Source organism: Polistes fuscatus, unplaced genomic scaffold (assembly GCF_010416935.1).
Source record: "Polistes fuscatus isolate 324 unplaced genomic scaffold, CU_Pfus_HIC Scaffold12, whole genome shotgun sequence".
Lineage (NCBI taxonomy): Eukaryota > Metazoa > Arthropoda > Insecta > Hymenoptera > Vespidae > Polistes > Polistes fuscatus.
In genome coordinates this window covers 6,437,022-6,454,012 of record NW_025113020.1, presented here as the reverse complement: position 1 = coordinate 6,454,012, position 16,991 = coordinate 6,437,022, and the positions used below count along the sequence as shown (strand labels likewise).

Sequence of the window (16,991 nt, the reverse complement as noted above, 5' to 3'; positions counted from 1 at the left end):
ATTTAGAACGAAGATTTAACGCGGGAGGAAGAGGATGAACTTTTAGCGAAAACCAACGAAATCAATTTTAATCTTCACTTGTTGGAAATGAAGTTGGATCGTCATAAGAATTTAGTTCCTTTACGATACAAAATGCTGGTTGAATTTTTACAACAAGACGAGCGCCTTTACATTCTCAACACGTAATAATAATGTTAAGATAAAAACAATGATGTATCACTCGTTGCACTTATTATGTGTTCAAAGTGAAAATTATTGGAACGACCAAGACCCCATTTGTCCGATGCACCTACCTTAAATAATTTAACTATTAATAACAAATTAAAAATTAATAGGAAAATAAATAAATTAATATAACTGCATCACCTTCGTCGTCGAACGTTGCCAATGTAAATTTGCTGAGTTTATTTGTAAAAGTACCAGTGTAAGTAGTCGTAGAATGATCCGATTGACGTTCGTTATTTGTACCATCGTTGTGAGAACTGTGATTGCGATTCTCTTCGGCGAAACCAGAAATTAAAGTGTCCATCATTATTGCCTGAAACATATGTTATTAAATTATCTATAATATTTATTATTTCTTTATTATTAATATTATTTTATAAAACGTACTTGTCTCGAGAATACTTGTAGAATTTTATAAACACGTGCACCATTTTCTCTAACAGGAAATTGTAAAAACAAACATGGTAAACAATCAGGGTTTCTTTCATCGGAAGGTTTAGCCATCTCCCAACTCAACTCCGAGTACTTCAATCCCAATAGAAGACTCTGTTTAAAAAAGAAATTAATTATTATTAATAAAAGTAAAACGTGAATGAAAGAATTCAAATGTTTTACTCTAACTTACGCATTGCATATCGTCAACGATGTATACTCCAGAAGTGTTAATAGCGATGAGAACTTGTAGATCACGATTAGTAATCCAAGATGCGAGTCCTCTTACTGGACGTTCAATTTGTCCTTGAAAGAATGCAGCACCGTAACAGGGTAAGCCCCAACAGAACTCAAGATATTTCCTAATAAGTTTTCGTGGATTTGTATTGGTCCCATTATGATTAGGTATTCTTTTATATTGTTCTAGAAGTCGCGCTTCCGGTGCTCCTTTACCTCCAACCAAACCTAATCCAAATCCTAATCCTAATAGAAGACTCGGTGAGGTGTAATGATGAGGTAAAAATCTTCCTCGGTGCCTTCTAAAAAATGCCAATGTATGCGTTTGTGAGTTATAAGGGCCTATTTCGATACGTGCTTGTAAAGCTCCTAAACTTGCGTATCGTGCTTGACCTTCGCATGGATATCTACCTATGACAAACGAAGTAAAGTTTTAATTATATATAATAATTCATACATCATAACGTAACTAAAATATTTTTACCTTGCAATACATTATGTCTTGCTTCTGCGTACAATAATTCTAACACTTTAGCTTCCTTTATTTGTTCTTCGTCATATCTAGAAAGAAACACATTCCTACGAAAGTATAATATAGGTTCCTCGTCAGTTTCATCTCTCAATGAACCATATTTGTTAACTAAACGGTTCCATCTTGCAGCTAATTCTATTGGCTTGTGATTTGGTCTTAATTGAATTTCTAATTGCGATGAGCACAGCCATAAAGCGAATACCGGCTGTCCGATCAAAGGTGGGGCTCTCGCTAATCCTAATTCTGCTTCTGTTTGTACTATAGTTAATATTTGTTGCGCTGTTGAATTTTGTTCGACATCCATTGCTATGAATACTCCGGTCATTAGATAAACTGCAATATGCACTGTGGCTCTTCCAGTGTTCATATACTGCGCTTGGCTCATCATCATTGCTTTGTAAAATATAATAATAAAAGAGAATGATTAAAAATTTAATTAAAATTCTACATCGCAATAATAACACTAAATGCATCTGTGCTTTTATGTATATCTATTTTTACCATAGTGAATTAAATGACCCGTCTTCAAAAAATCATATATCTTACATGGTACATTTAGTGTTAATAACATTGATAAAAGTTTATCAATCAAGAGTTACTGTAAACATTACGAATACTCACAAAGTGGAGTATGTCCATCATTCTTGTAATCATTTGGATAACGTTGTACTAATTGTCCTCTTCGAATCGAACAATCCTCCTGTGTATCCATATTCTTGAAAATAAACTATTTTATCTTCTCACTGAGACAATTGTTTTCTTCAAATGTTTATCATCCTTATATTCACAAACAGGATATGCAATCGATTGTTAAATGTTACAACGAGTGATACACATTTTTATTTTTTGTAACATGGTTTAGATTTTTACACACATTTGAATCGATTAAACAATTGTAACTTTTTTTATACAGCTTTTTTATAAACATTTAAAATTCCTCTTAGTGTCCTTTATCAATTATTATGATATTCATGAATGACAACATTGTAAATTGTGAATTGCTTAGATTTTGCAAAATAAAAATTTTGTATAAAAAAAATTAATTGAATTTATTTAATATAACTCGATGGAATGAACTAATTTTTCATTGATATTTGTAAGACACTAAAAGAATGCTCCAAAACAAGAATGTACTGCCATCTAAAGCATAGGTACAATTATTGATTATTCTGCTTGAGGAAGACATAGAATACTTTGAATAATTATTTTTTTTTATATAAAACATATTTTCTACTGTATGATATTTTAAGAAACACAAATCAATTAATTTATTTAATTTATTCATATTTTATGTTGCTTTTTATTTATTTATTTTTTTAATTTTATTTTTTATTTTTAATATGACAATTATCATTTATTAATTCTGACCCTGTATAGGCACCCTCATTTATACTACTTAATGCCTAATCATATGCGGACGATTGACTAGTATCACTTAAGTAGTAAGAATCAGATATTGTTAAGTTTAGTTAATATAAATTAAGCGTTTATATATGGTCAAATATTAAGTAGTATGAATCAAACTTGCATGTATGGTCTTTAACTAAGATATAAGACACTGATTAAAAATTTAATATTTCTTTAACTTTTAGGAATAGATTACATTTAAATGTCCAACATATTCTATAAACTTTTAAGGATAATATAAGTCTATAAAAGTTAATAATGTATGTTTAATTATTAAGGAGGAAATTATTTTAATCAACAATATTTACAAATTTGTCCACTATTTCTATTTATATCGAGTAAGCAATTTAAATACTACCCTCCAACCAAGTAAGGTTTTGACGTTTTTCTCTAAACCAATGAAAATCAAGATTTTCGAGTGAAAGGAAGATAGTTCACGTTGTAAACGCTAGATGGCAGCAGTGCAAGGTTTTGACCGTATATGCATATTTAAATAATTTATTTTTCAATAATTAGGAATTGTTTATAAACTTTTATAATTTTAAATGATTTCTAAGAATCTATAGAATATGTCGAACATCTAAATGTTTATAATTTATGTCTGGAAGTTGAATAAAAAATATTTGTATCAATAACGCATATACGCTAATATGTCATGACGCTTTTTTTAAAAATAATGTATTTTTAAGCAAATTTTATGAACTTTTATGATTTTAAACTATTTTCAAGAGTCTATAGAATATGTCGAGCATTTAAATGTTTATAATTTATATCTGGAAGTTATATAAATTAATTTTTTAAAAGTGACCAATATTGGATAATATGTCATGTCGCTTATTTTAAAAATAATATATTTTCAAGCATATTTTATGAACTTTTATGATTTTAAACTATTTCTAAGAGTCTATAGAATATATCGAGCATCTAAATGTTTATAATTTATGTCTGGAAGTTATATAAATTAATTTTTTAATACGTGACCAATAACTATGATGCTGGGCGTCTATTAAAAACTCATTGGTTAATAACCAACCAATTCTAGTTGTGGGACCGCCCATACTCTTGCCGGATACCTCTTATACCTCTTATATCATCATGCTTTCCTGTTACATTTCTCTCAATTTTGCGACGAGAGAAACCAATTTTAATACTTTTATACCGGGTGGGAAATTTCAAAATGATCATCAGAAAATCTGAATTTCTAAGGGAAATTGAAAAAAACGTCAAAATTTTGATTCGACGGTTGCGTTTAAAAAATCAAATTAAAAAAATATAAAAAAAAAAGAAAATTATAAAAAGACTCTTAGAAATAGTATAAATCTATATAATGTTAATAAAAATTATTTACTTGTTGACAAATATAAATTAATTACAATTATCTATTAATAATCTAATAATCCGCAACTTTTAAGTAACGTAATTCCTGTATATAGGAATTGTCCCTGAGTAGAATTGATTTTTTAACAAATTATTTAATAAAACCAAACGTTTCATTTGATTATTTAAAAAACAATGTGTCTGAAGGATCAAAAGAAAGTGAATAATAATTGAACATATAAATAAATTTAGATTGAATTTAGCACAGCCATTCGCCCGGTAGTACTTGCGTTACATAGTTTACGATTAGATTTGAATAGATCGTAAGTAATACCGACCCAGGTCTCACCGCGAGGAGGTTGCTGTGTTCGGAGACCCCCGGGCTAAGACTCTACTTCTACATTTAATTTTTTAATTAATTTAATTCATTGGTAATATATAAGAAAGAAATTTCAAAAAATGCAACACGGAAAACGAGTCACAAATTTTTTCATCCAACTTATTATTTAAATTGGATGAAAAATCATGAACATCGTTTCAAATCGACCTCCTACCTACCCGATTTACATTCCTAAATTAACGCAAACATGCAAACGCTTTAACATTCATTCGGTTTAACTTAAAATATATAACGCAAATCCTATTTAACAAACGCAAGAACGTAAACGTTTTGATTTACATTCGATTGAAACTAACAATGTAACAACACGCAAGTTGTTACAATACTAACGCACGCAAGTTGTTACAATACGAACGCACGCATTGAGTATTATTTTAATAATAAAAATAATACGCATTGTTATATAAAAAATATCTTTAATATTTTAATCTTACTGAAAATTAAAATATATTTATTAAATTTATATGTTAATATTTCGTAAGATTAAAATAATTTGAAAAATTCTTATTGTAATTACTCATTTTATTATCGTATCATATATTAATAACCTATCTTATCATCTAATATATAATCTACGATTAATCCTCTTCAGATGCTATTAACAATATTGCTACCTGTGAATAGAAACAATCTGAAAAAAATTATAATTAAACAGGAACCGATGAAAATCAGCAGCAACCAGTGAAAATGTCCTGACAATAAATGCATAATTAAAATATTAAACAAATACCAACAAAATTGTTCACACATACACACATATATTCATACATTCAGACACAAATACCAACACCACTATTACTACGAGAATAATTGAATTTTGCCAATATCGATTGGAATTAAATCTTGCCAATATCATCGATGATCCTGAAACAAAAATTAATTTCTTTAATTACTCAGAAAAATATCTTGAATGAATAAAAAAAAAAGTACGGATACTTCGTCTTCTGACTTCTTATTTTTTATAATACTAATTCTTCGTTCTAGTTCTTAATAAAAAAATTTATTTTTGTCTATTTCCATGATTCTTCTACCTTCATTTTTGTTGATTGGAAAATTTTTAAACCCTGGAACATAAATTAATTTTATATTAGTATATAACTCTTTCTTTTGTACATAAATTTTTATTAATTTATTTTTATATTATAAATGATAGTATTTCAAACCTTGGGACATTATTATAGACATGGTTGTAAATATGTCATAGATAGGAGCTTGAAAAAACAGTACTTTCTGTAACAAAAAACTAGATAAAAAGGGCATGTGTGGAAAAATGAAATTCAAGTTACAATCCGCGACCAAAATTTTTTAATTTGCATTATTTAATAAATAATGAAACTTAAAAAAATGAATTTAAATGACTGAGAAGCAATCATTATAAAATTTCGAATTCTCGATGCATTAGAAAATGTGTTCTATATTTAAACAGAAGTGAATATAAAAAAATCTATGATCTATATTTTATTCTTTTTTTAATATACAAATGTATAAATTAAAAAATATTTCAATTCCGCAGAAAATTGATTAATACAATTACAAATACACATAAGAAATTATTCAAGACACGTTATGAAAAACTTAAATAATTGTGAATATTTCACAATATTTAAAAATTAATTAATATCGCGTTCAAAGGAAAAAAAAAAAGAATATTGCACCTCGCGTCGTATTACAAAATGCATACGCAATTATGCATACCGCCATAACAATAACCATAACGAGATCAAATCTACATTTGATCGATAGATTACATAAATTTTGTATTTAATAACATTTATATTAACGCGAAGTATGCAGTTACATCGAGTGTCTGATGTACATATTACACCAGTTAAATATATACAAGACACTTTTTTATTTTTAGTAAACTATAAAAAAACAAAAAATAGTAATACAATTTCACAATTTTCGAAGTACATATTTTACATAAATATGAATTAAAGTACATTAATGTAATATGAAATCTTAAAAGAAGAAAAAATTGAAATTCAATATACAAAATATTAATTGAACATTGAAACAATATTGATAATTAATTAATTGCTAGTGCTTGCTTTAACAGATTCTAATCTAATCAAGTCTCATAGATTGTTAACCGGAATAATGTGAGTAATTTTTAATATTAATAAGTGCTGCAATCTTACATCGCAGCTCTGCCCCAAATGTGACAGATAAGCATACGTTCTTTATGATTGTAAAAAAATAGAAAAATAAAATAGTAAAAATATATAAAAAAAAAAAAGAAAAAAAAAAGATTATTCCAAGTTAAAATCTACAAGCTTGATAATCACCCAGGTGCATTTACAATCCCGTATACAAGCCTGGGCTCCCTGTTCTTAACTTATTCATAATAATCCACACTCTCTCGAGAGAGTGTGGGACAGCCTTTTAATTCGGTTTATTTGTATATCAAGATTTATGCATTTTTATTCATATCATATAATTTCTTCTATTATAAATCTCTGTGTAAAAATATTTCAATGATTTTTATATCATCTCTCTATGATTTCCTCTCTTTGGTTTCCTCTCTTAAAAAACTTTTATTTATATATATATTTATTAAAAATACTTTCTTTAAATATTTCTTATGCAAAGTTGATATTTATTTGTTAATAATTTTAGAATTAAAATGCACACCCTTGACATATTTATATGCACTCGCATGTGCTGGCTGTACTTTCGTGTATTTTCATTCGCTTAGCAAGATTTATACGTTTCTAATCAGAATGATTCAAAATAGCTTTTCATTTTAATTTGCACTATTTAATTATTATATATAGATTATATACAAAATGAAATTTTCTAATTATTATTAGATAAATTTCTTTGGTTAAAAAAAAAATAATACGAAGATTGAAATATTAAAAATATTTATTTATTAAATACTTTGATCAGTGCACTTATTCATTCATTTTTGATCATTCTGAATGAGAAATGTATATTCTTACCATATTTTCATCTGCATTTAGCAGGTATGTTCGACTGCATTTAGCAGTTATATTCATCTGCATTTGGCAGGTATGTTCGACTGCATTTAGCAGTTATGTTCATCTGCGTTTAGCAGATATATTTGTACTTACTGCGATTTTCGTATGCACTTTTCAGTGCAGGCAAGCCTTTTAAATTGTTTCATTTATGTACCAAAACTATACATTTTTATTCCAAAAAAATTATTATTCTACTTTTATATATAATAAATAAAAACATATATATTAAAAAAATTGTTTTCATATTACTCATTATTTCTCCTCCATATATCTCTTGTAAAATCTTTCTTTAAATATTTGTGTATAGTAAAAATAGTTTCTCCCACTCTCTCTTATGAACTTATTAACTTTTTCACTTGATATTTATTTATAAATAATTTTGGAATGAAAATATATTCCGGACATATTAATATGCACTTATGAGTGCTGGCAGCCAGCATAATTATATTCATCTGCATTTAGCAGGTATGTTCGATTGCATTTAGCAATTATATTTATCTGCATTTAGCAGGTGTGTTTGTACTTACTGCGATTTTTGGTATGTTCGATTGCATTTAGCAATTATATTTATCTGCATTTAGCAGGTGTGTTTGTATTTACTGCGATTTTCGTATGCACTTTTAAAGTGCAGGCAAGCCTTTTAAATTGTTTCATTTATGTACCAAAACTATACATTTTTATTCCAAAAAAATAATTACTCTACTTTTATATATAATAAATAAAAAAATATATTAAAATTGTGTTTTCATACTACTCATTAATTCTCCTCCATACATCTCTTGTAAAATCTTTCTTCAAATATTTATGTGTAATAAAAATATTTTCTCCCACTCTCTTTTATGAACTTATTAACTCTTTCATTTGATATTTATTTATAAATAATTTTGGAATGAAAATGTATATTCCGGACATATTAATATCCACTTATGAGTGCTGACTGCCATTTGTTTTATTTCATTTATTTAGCAAGACATATACGTTTCTAATCAGAATGATTCAAAATACCTTCTCATTAATTTGCACTATTTAAATATAAATCAATTATTATATAGATTATATATAGAATAAAATTTTCTAATTATTATTAGATAAATTTCTTTGGTTAAAAAAAAAAGTAATATGAAGATTGAAATATTAAAAATATTTATTTATTAAGTACTTTTATTTATTAGATTATATATAGAATATATATAATTATATATAGATTATTAGATTATATATAGAATAAAATTTTCTAATTATTATTAGATAAATTTCTTTGGTTAAAAAAAAAAGTAATATGAAGATTGAAATATTAAAAATATTTATTTATTAAGAACTTTTATTTTATTAGATTATATATAGAATATATTATATAATTATATAGATTATTAGATTATATATAGAATAAAATGTTCAAATTATTATTAGATAAATTTCTGTGTTTAAAAAAAAATAATACGAAGATTGAAATATTAAAAATATTTATTTATTAGATACTTTTATCAGTGCATTCATTCATTCATTTTTGATCATTCTGAATGAGAAATGTATATTCTTACTGTATGTTCATCTGCATTTAGCAGGAATTTCCATCTGCATTAAGCAGGTATGTTTGTACTTACTGCGATTTTCATATGCACTTTTCAGTGCAGGTATGTACTTACTGCGATTTTCATATGCACTTTTTAGTGCAGGCATGTACTTACTGCGATTTTCATATGCACTTTTTAGTGCAGGCATGTACTTACTGCGATTTTCATATGCACTCTTCAGTGCATTCAATAAGAATGATTCAAATTTTCTTTTTATTAATTTGTTACTATTAAAAAAAAAATTCAACGATCATATATTCAATAAAAAAGAAATGTATAAATAGGATAAAAGACTATGTAAAGCAAAGTGAAAATAAGAGTCTGGTAACCATTGGGATGCAATAAAAAATACATTACATTATATATATTCAAAAAATTATTATATCTTGAAAAAAAAATTGAAATATATTGAATTGAGAAATGAATTGAAACATTGAAATATTTAAAATATTTAATTATTATATATATATATATTCAAAAAATTATTATGTCTTGGAAAGAAATTGAGAAATGAATTGAAATATTAAAATATTTAAAATCTTTAATTATTATATACTTTGATTAATATGTTTATTAATTCAATTTGAATCATTCTGAATGGTGAAACCTTAATTTTGTGTCCTTATCTGCATTCATGAATGCAGGAATGTCCTCTTCTTCCATCGTTGTATCCAAATGCACTATTTGTGCAAGCTGCAGCAATCCATGAACGTCCACACAATTTAAACGAACGTGACTCTAATTTTATGAAAAATATCTAAGAAAAGACTCTAATTTATATACTTTAAAAATGCAATGACTCGACTATTAATTTATTTTAATAAGAAAAATGCAATGAGACTCTAGTTTTAATCTAATGTAATAAAAAAATTCCAATGACTCGACTTTTAATCTAATTTAATAAAAAAAATTGCAATGACTCGACTTTTAATTTAATTTAATAAGAAAATTGCAATGACTCGACTTTTAATATAATCTGAAAAGAAAACTGTAATGACTCGACTTTTAATTAAATAGAAAAAAATGCAATGACTCTATTAATTAATTAAAAATAGCAAAATCTAGATTCTAGTATTTAAAAGACTCAAATTTTTCACGAACGCGAGTGTGTGGAACAGCGTTGGGAGATGGAATGGTCCATCATCTCCATTCAGGAACAACTTATAACTAATACTACTACGAGCATAAGTGACAACGTGATAAAGGGGTAGAAAAAGGATTTTGATATGACCACGAACCATTGATCAAAGGGTTATCAAAGATATCCTTTGAAAAATAACTCGTAGTCGAATAGTTGCCCACTTGATACCACAATTTGTGGGGGCCTCTTCGGCATTTTGCCTCTTCTTTGCTTCGTGCCCTGACCACTGCAATGGAGCATTCCCTACGTGCGACGCAAGAAAAGAATTACGTGTCAAAAAACGCCCTACCGTTTGAAACAAAACATTCACAAAAATTGGCACATTTCAGTGGATTATATCAAAAGAATGAAATCGTCCCTGAGCTAAACCGACCTAATCCCGACCTGTTCTCACCATACGCGACAAGGCTCAAACCCTCGTGTTTAATAAAACTTATTCTATTATACGAGACGCATTTGATATTAAGCTGAAAGAAAATTGGGAAGGAATCAACACAGTTATTAGTAATTTTATTTCCGCAGGTTTTACGCTGGTATTTTTTTTCTTTTTGTTTGTTTGTTTTTATTTTTATTATTACTTAACCTAACGAGAGGTAAGAGCTTGCAACGTACAGTATCGATTTATTCTAAATAATATAACCACTGAAATATGACAAAGTTCATAAATGCATCATCCCAAACGCCACTGACGAATCCCAACACGCAAACTCAACTGCGTTCCTACCTGAGTGCGTCTCGATTTTTTCTAACACAAGTTTTAATTACTTACTTATTTGTAAAATAAAATAAAAAAAAAGAAATGTGTAAAAGATTGAAAAAATATTGAATTAATTCCGTAAATTAATCACACTAGCCTGTGGACGATCAATGGACTCGAAAGAATTCACCGATCGTACGCAACTACACAAGCACATTTAATCGAATGCTCCAGCAGATATAATTTTTCTGAATGATGAACCTATTACAAACTAGGATTAACACGTTGCACATTAAAGGTGAAAATGTTTCGATAAAAAGAAAAAATTACAACAACTGTAATAATCTCATTTTATTCGAATGGTTATATGTTATTTCTAACATTAAGAAGTATATTACTAAAAATCGCGAAGTGCAAGTGTTAATATACTTAAAAAACTAAGTATCAAGACTAATTCAAAATCCTTTGCTAAGCTCAAAAGATATTGGGTGATCTATCTAATGTTCTCATTGGTTGCAAAGTATTTTTGAACTGCTTGATACAATCATCTTAACTTAATGCAGAGTATCAGCAAAAAAATGGAGAGAAAAGGTATAATGGAAAGTGTAAAAATTTGCTGACACTTAGCCGAAACCCCGGAGGCGGGAATGTCCACCCTGTATGGAAGCAAACCCAGTGCCGTACCCGGTCCTTACCTACTTAAAATTAAAGTATTCACATACACTCAGAAAGTATGCTACCTGCCTGCCTATAAACCTATATTTAAAAGTGCAAACAGACACACCAACACAATCATTCCACGCTGGATCTGTTACTCACATACCACCAGGGTGCAAAAAACCTAAACTAGAGAGCATGCCCCGGGGCACCTCCGACACCCTAGTTCAACCACGTTTTCTAAACTTATATTCTAAAAGGTTACGTACCCCATGCTGTAATCGTCTGCCAAGGCTAGTGATTATTGCAATAATAACTAATGCAAAAATACTGGTACATACTAGTATATATCTGCATACTAATATGATACAAGTATTGTTAAATTTCCACAAATAAATGTGAAAACTCTACTACTCAAAACGATTCGGAAAAAAAAAATGAGAAAAATTTAATATAAGTATAAAAATACAAGTACATATCACACGTGACTGTACAAGTATTTATTTAAATATTGAATGATGCATTAATAAAAAACTTTCGCGAAACGATGTACAATACACACTACCTGATACGCACACACTGGTGTAAGTACATCGTGCAATCACTAACACAATGACAGCCGCCAAAGGAGGAAAACTTAAAAACTAAAACCCATGCAAACTTTTTCTCACCCATACGTGTAACACCTGGGCAACACGCATCGATGAGAACGAAGAGAGCATAGGGGGGAGAAAAGGGGAATTAGTATATTAGGCTGAAAATCCTGATCTAATAAAACATAATTAACATACATGAAAAAACATTTTTATAAAAATTCATCTAAACGGATAAAGGACTCTACAAGTCATTTGGTGAATAATGACTTAAGCAAGTGAATGAAAAAAAAAAAAATACCCCATAAGAAACGTTTTATATTATTATATAATACTGTTTCGAGGTAGTGCAGTGTAGAGTGATTCTAACGGTGATAAAAGATGGATATTTCTTAAAAACCTCGGACGACTCTTTCACTAAATGGCTGTTCTAATTAAAGAACTGGGTTTTAAACCACCACTTAATTGCCAGAATCTATCCGGTCGCGAATTTTGTTTGTCTTCTTGCTCATTTATTGATAACAATATCGAAGTATCGATATATTGAAGTAAATTACGATTTGAAAAACTAATCACGATTTAAAAAACTGATCATTATTGAAAATCTAATCACAATTGAAAAACTAATTACGAAGCAATATGCATATAAAACAATTTTTATATGCTTTTTATTGGCACGAAATCGAGTAAATTAATGCTCGATTTCACCATTACTAACACGATTAAATACGTAAAAAAAAAAATAAGTACAATAATTAATTGCAATGTTAATTAAGTGAATTGAAACCGATGAAACAAGAAGACCCTAGCCTGATCTAAATAAATCACATATATAAAAATCACATATATAAAAATCACATATATATTGGGAATCACTCGTGAGCAAAACCAAAGGTTCTACTCACGGTCGCTTATGCTCGTTTAAGACAAAACACATCTACGAATACAACCAGGAACCCGTGCCGATATTGGACCTTTCATCCTCGGCATGATTGGGTCACTGGAGGAACTTTAAATTTGTTCACTCACTCGTTACCAATTGTTACCATAAAAATAAAATAAAAAATGAAACTGAACAATTGGCAGTAGAAGTTCTGCGATGGCTCCAAAACACTCGTCCCCCTCGCTGTTGGTTGAACGATGTCGTGAAGTTGATTTAAATTGGATGAATTCTTGAATTGTTGAATCGATGAATCGATGAATTGTTGAATCGATGAATTGTTGAATCGATGAATTGTTGAATCGTTGAATCGATGAATCGTTGAATCGATGAATTGTTGAATCGATGTATTGTTGAATCGTTGAATCGTTGAATCGTTGAATCGTTGAATCGTTGAATCGATGAATCGATGATTGATCTGTAATTAAAAATAAAAAATAAAATTAATTATGTTTCATATCATTCAAAAGATTTTTCATGAATGAAAAACATGAATAAAAACAATCACGATTTAAAAAATGAATGTGTGAGAAGTAATAATTAAGATTACAAAATAATACTAACCGTTGATTTATCCAGACGAAGCCCCAGATTCGTCGATAAAGATGATCCAGAAGAAATAAAGATGAGAAGTTGATTTAAATTAGATGAATTGTTGAATCGTTGGATTGATGAGTAATCTGTAATTAAAAATAAAAAATAAAATTAATTATGTTTCATACCATTCAAAAGATTTTTCATGAATGAAAAACATGAATAAAAACAATCATGATTTAAAAAATGAATGCGTGAAAAGTAATAATTAAAATTAGAAAATAATACTAACCGTTGATTTATCAAGACGAAGCCCCAGATTCGTTGATAAAGATGATCCAGAAGAAACGAAGATATTTTAATTCACACTTTCGACCATGACAATATTTTAATCGAAACGCAAATCCTCTTCTACCGAATTGGTCGAAAGTATGTTAATGATTCTAATCGCGTACCGAGCAAATTGTTTTTTTAACAAGAATATTTTAACTAATTCTTGCACTGATTTTAAATTACGATTTAATTACTTTTAAAGCAATCTATGTGATTGCATAATAAGAAATGCAACATTTTTCAAAACGAACACAGACTCTAAGATTGCATTGCCCGCAATCGCAACTGAAGCTCTGAAAATCAAAATTTAGTTAAAGCAAGTCGTAGCGTACTTCTGTTTATTTATTATGTCACTAATAAAAAATATATTAATCGTTTTATAATTCAATTATTTAAACTACATATTTCAAAAATTCTGGAATCGTGCTACTATTTTTGTATGCTTTAATTATTAATGAAAAAAAAATTATTCAAAAGATGCAACCACAAACTTGTAAACTACATAAAAAAAATAAGATAAAATACAAACGAACAAATATCGCGTTGCATTCTATCTTTCAAAGAATAAATTTAATCGCGATAGGGTTATTTTTACAGAAGTATGCTAATTGCGTTAATACCTATAGGAAAGAATAGATATAGCATTAATGTAAAACTAAACAAGGTGCAATAGTTATAAATAATCATTTGAACAATTAATTAGAATCTCGATTGTACGTGTCTTGAATTATTTATATGAATTTAATACCATAAGAAATAAAATGAATTTATATTAATAAAATTTAAACAACAATTGCAACGCGTAATTAAATAATTAATTCAATAAATCATTTCATTTACATTGCTATTAATTAACGAAACGAGAAGTTAAAATTTTCTAATGCACCGAACGTCAGCCATTGGCCCGACAGTGCTTACGTTGTACCATAGAAATTCTATGGACACCGTAAGCAATATCGGTTACCGGATCTCACCACTGGGAGGTTGCTGCGTCGGAGATCCATTTGGAAATCGATACATTTTTTTAAATTAAAGAAAAAAAATAAAGAAATATACTTGGACGTCTGTACGCAATTGTATATACTACCATTGATTAGAATAATTTCCATGGGGCGGTGCAGAACGTCTTTCTGAAACCATAAAAAGAATGAGAGATTATGGTAAAAATCTTTATGAAAACATAGATAAATATAACATCATATAATTCTAATTACAAATTTTTACCTATCTAATTACAAGACATTCACGTAATTAATAAATTCTTACGCGAATGCGGAAAGAATTTTGACTTATTTCGACGCCGTCCGCAACGAGTTTGAACTTGTCTCGGCGTCGTCCGTAACAAAGCGAGTCACCCCTCCCCTCTTACTAACCTTGGCTAGTTATTCGTTAATGTTTTTCTATGTGTATTTAATAAAGGACTTTCCTAGAATTCGCCGGGGGATATAAACATAGCCGATGCTTGCTTCGTTTATCTTCGACCTTCCCCGTTCCCTTCCCCTATCTCTCTCACTCATTCTCTCACTCTCTCTCTATCTTTACATACATTCAAACGTATGGATTATTACTAAGCATAAAAACAAAAAGTAAATACGCACGTTAGAAAATAAACTTGTAGAAGTAAAAAAACATAAAAACTACATTGTTACTGATGTATTTTTTGCATTTCTAAAGATGGATTTTTGTTTATTTTTTAATATTTAGATGATGATTATTATGTATTTGTATGTATGTGTGTATATTTATATTGGTTCTTTTTGATTGAAATAATTATTAAATGTAATGTTGAACTCTTTTAATAAGCCTAATTAAAATACATATCCATATTAAAATATATATTAAATATATTTAATTGCTAGGAAATTTAGATAAGGAATAAGTATATTAATACGTATAGATATTAAAATATTCTATCAAATTGATAGGTTATATTGATTTCATTTTAATAAATAAAAATGAAACAAATAAATTATGATAATAGTAATATATGTAATTGTTCATTCTAAATAAGATTTTTTTAAGGAATTTTCATGGATATAACATTTGAGGGTAGAGAAGGACTGATTTTGTCAGTATTAATAAAATATTTTATTTCAAGTAGATAATAAAACATTTTCTTTCAAAAATGTTCATAAGGACGGTATTGTTAGATTTTATTAATCATTGTTGAAAGTATCATGCTATTTCTTTCAGCGCAATGATTTCTCACTTGCAATAAATGAATAAATGTATTAACGCTAAGGTAAGCTAATGAATAAATATACCTTTAGAATAAAGTAATATTCGTTTCTTACTTCTACAAGATTATTATCTTACTTTCTAAAAGCTTTCGGCTCTAACCATTTCTTGTCATCGCTACTATATTCTTTTCACATTATATTTAACTTCAAACCTCTTCAAAGAAAAAAATAAATGCAGTTAATATCCATATTGGTAACGCTAAGAAAAAAGAAACTTCTGTGAATTGATCCAATGTTACAACAGCGTCTTCTTCTTCGATGAATAGTCATCTTACATTGACATCAACGTAATGTAACTTCGTACTCCTGTAAATTATTAAATTAAATAATTAATATTTTAATAGTATTATACATTTTGAAAATAAAACGATTGATCATCACTTACATTCAAAAATAAAGTTCTGTATAATTCCATTGGTCAAAAAAAGTTAAATAAGAAACAGGAAATAAATATTTGATATACTAATATCTGTATCAAAAACCACTAAAGTACAATATCTAAGAGGTTACAAAGCACAGATAGCATGCATTAGTTTACTTAAATACGATTAGAAAATAACACAAATCTAGCTTTTCAACATACAAAATTCACACACCAACATAACCCAATTTATTAATATGTATCCATTATCGGTTAATAGTTTAAAACAAAAAAAAGACTAATAAAAAAAAAATACATGTAAATAATAAAGTTTAAAAAGAATGATAGGTTAGCGGCATATTCGCTAATAAGCTTGCTTACGGATTT

The 16,991-nt window shown here is 28.0% G+C and overlaps 2 protein-coding genes and 2 long non-coding RNA genes across 6 annotated transcripts in view; 1 reads left to right on the top strand and 3 right to left on the bottom strand.

The window, feature by feature from the left end:
- Positions 1-544, top strand: part of LOC122513219 (dynein regulatory complex subunit 7-like) — a gene marked incomplete at its 5' end in the record, with an annotated part of 37,763 nt that extends 37,219 nt beyond the window's left edge. Inside the window, one exon of the mRNA XM_043629483.1 lies at positions 7-544. Within this exon, the coding sequence (XP_043485418.1) occupies positions 7-186 (180 nt within the window). The remainder of the gene's footprint in view (positions 1-6) is intronic.
- LOC122513317 (FERM domain-containing protein 8) lies at positions 94-4,085 on the bottom strand. Of its 2 annotated transcripts, none has more exons than XM_043629630.1 (6): positions 2,048-4,085; positions 1,379-1,819; positions 851-1,305; positions 613-771; positions 367-538; positions 94-293 (listed from the first exon to the last, which is right to left on the bottom strand). In XM_043629630.1, exons 1-6 carry the CDS (start codon positions 2,136-2,138, stop codon positions 253-255), a joined length of 1,359 nt encoding a protein of 452 aa, XP_043485565.1. In that variant the 5' UTR covers positions 2,139-4,085; the 3' UTR covers positions 94-252. The 2 variants fall into 2 exon arrangements, with proteins under 2 accessions (XP_043485565.1, XP_043485564.1); XM_043629629.1 differs by having other exon boundaries at positions 94-289.
- Positions 4,086-5,524: 1,439 nt separating this feature from the next.
- LOC122513355 lies at positions 5,525-5,840 on the bottom strand. The gene is made up of 2 exons (XR_006302730.1): positions 5,714-5,840; positions 5,525-5,614 (listed from the first exon to the last, which is right to left on the bottom strand). It is a non-coding gene; the product is annotated as an uncharacterized LOC122513355 (long non-coding RNA).
- Positions 5,841-16,275: 10,435 nt separating this feature from the next.
- LOC122513343 lies at positions 16,276-16,977 on the bottom strand. Of its 2 annotated transcripts, XR_006302719.1 has the most exons (3): positions 16,827-16,977; positions 16,629-16,741; positions 16,276-16,549 (listed from the first exon to the last, which is right to left on the bottom strand). It is a non-coding gene; the product is annotated as an uncharacterized LOC122513343 (long non-coding RNA). The 2 variants fall into 2 exon arrangements; XR_006302718.1 differs by lacking the exon at positions 16,827-16,977 and having other exon boundaries at positions 16,629-16,820.
- Between the last annotated feature and the right edge of the window lie 14 nt (positions 16,978-16,991).

Bases quoted from the DNA above. Each gene is read 5' to 3' on its own strand.
- LOC122513317 (XM_043629629.1), bottom strand. From the start codon at position 2,138: ATGGATACACAGGAGGATTGTTCGATTCGAAGAGGACAATTAGTACAA. The intron at 1,820-2,047 runs GTGAGTATTCGT...TATTTTACAAAG, and splicing joins TGATGGACATACTCCACTTT to CAATGATGATGAGCCAAGCG. The intron at 539-612 runs GTACGTTTTATA...CATATGTTTCAG, and splicing joins TACAAGTATTCTCGAGACAA to GCAATAATGATGGACACTTT.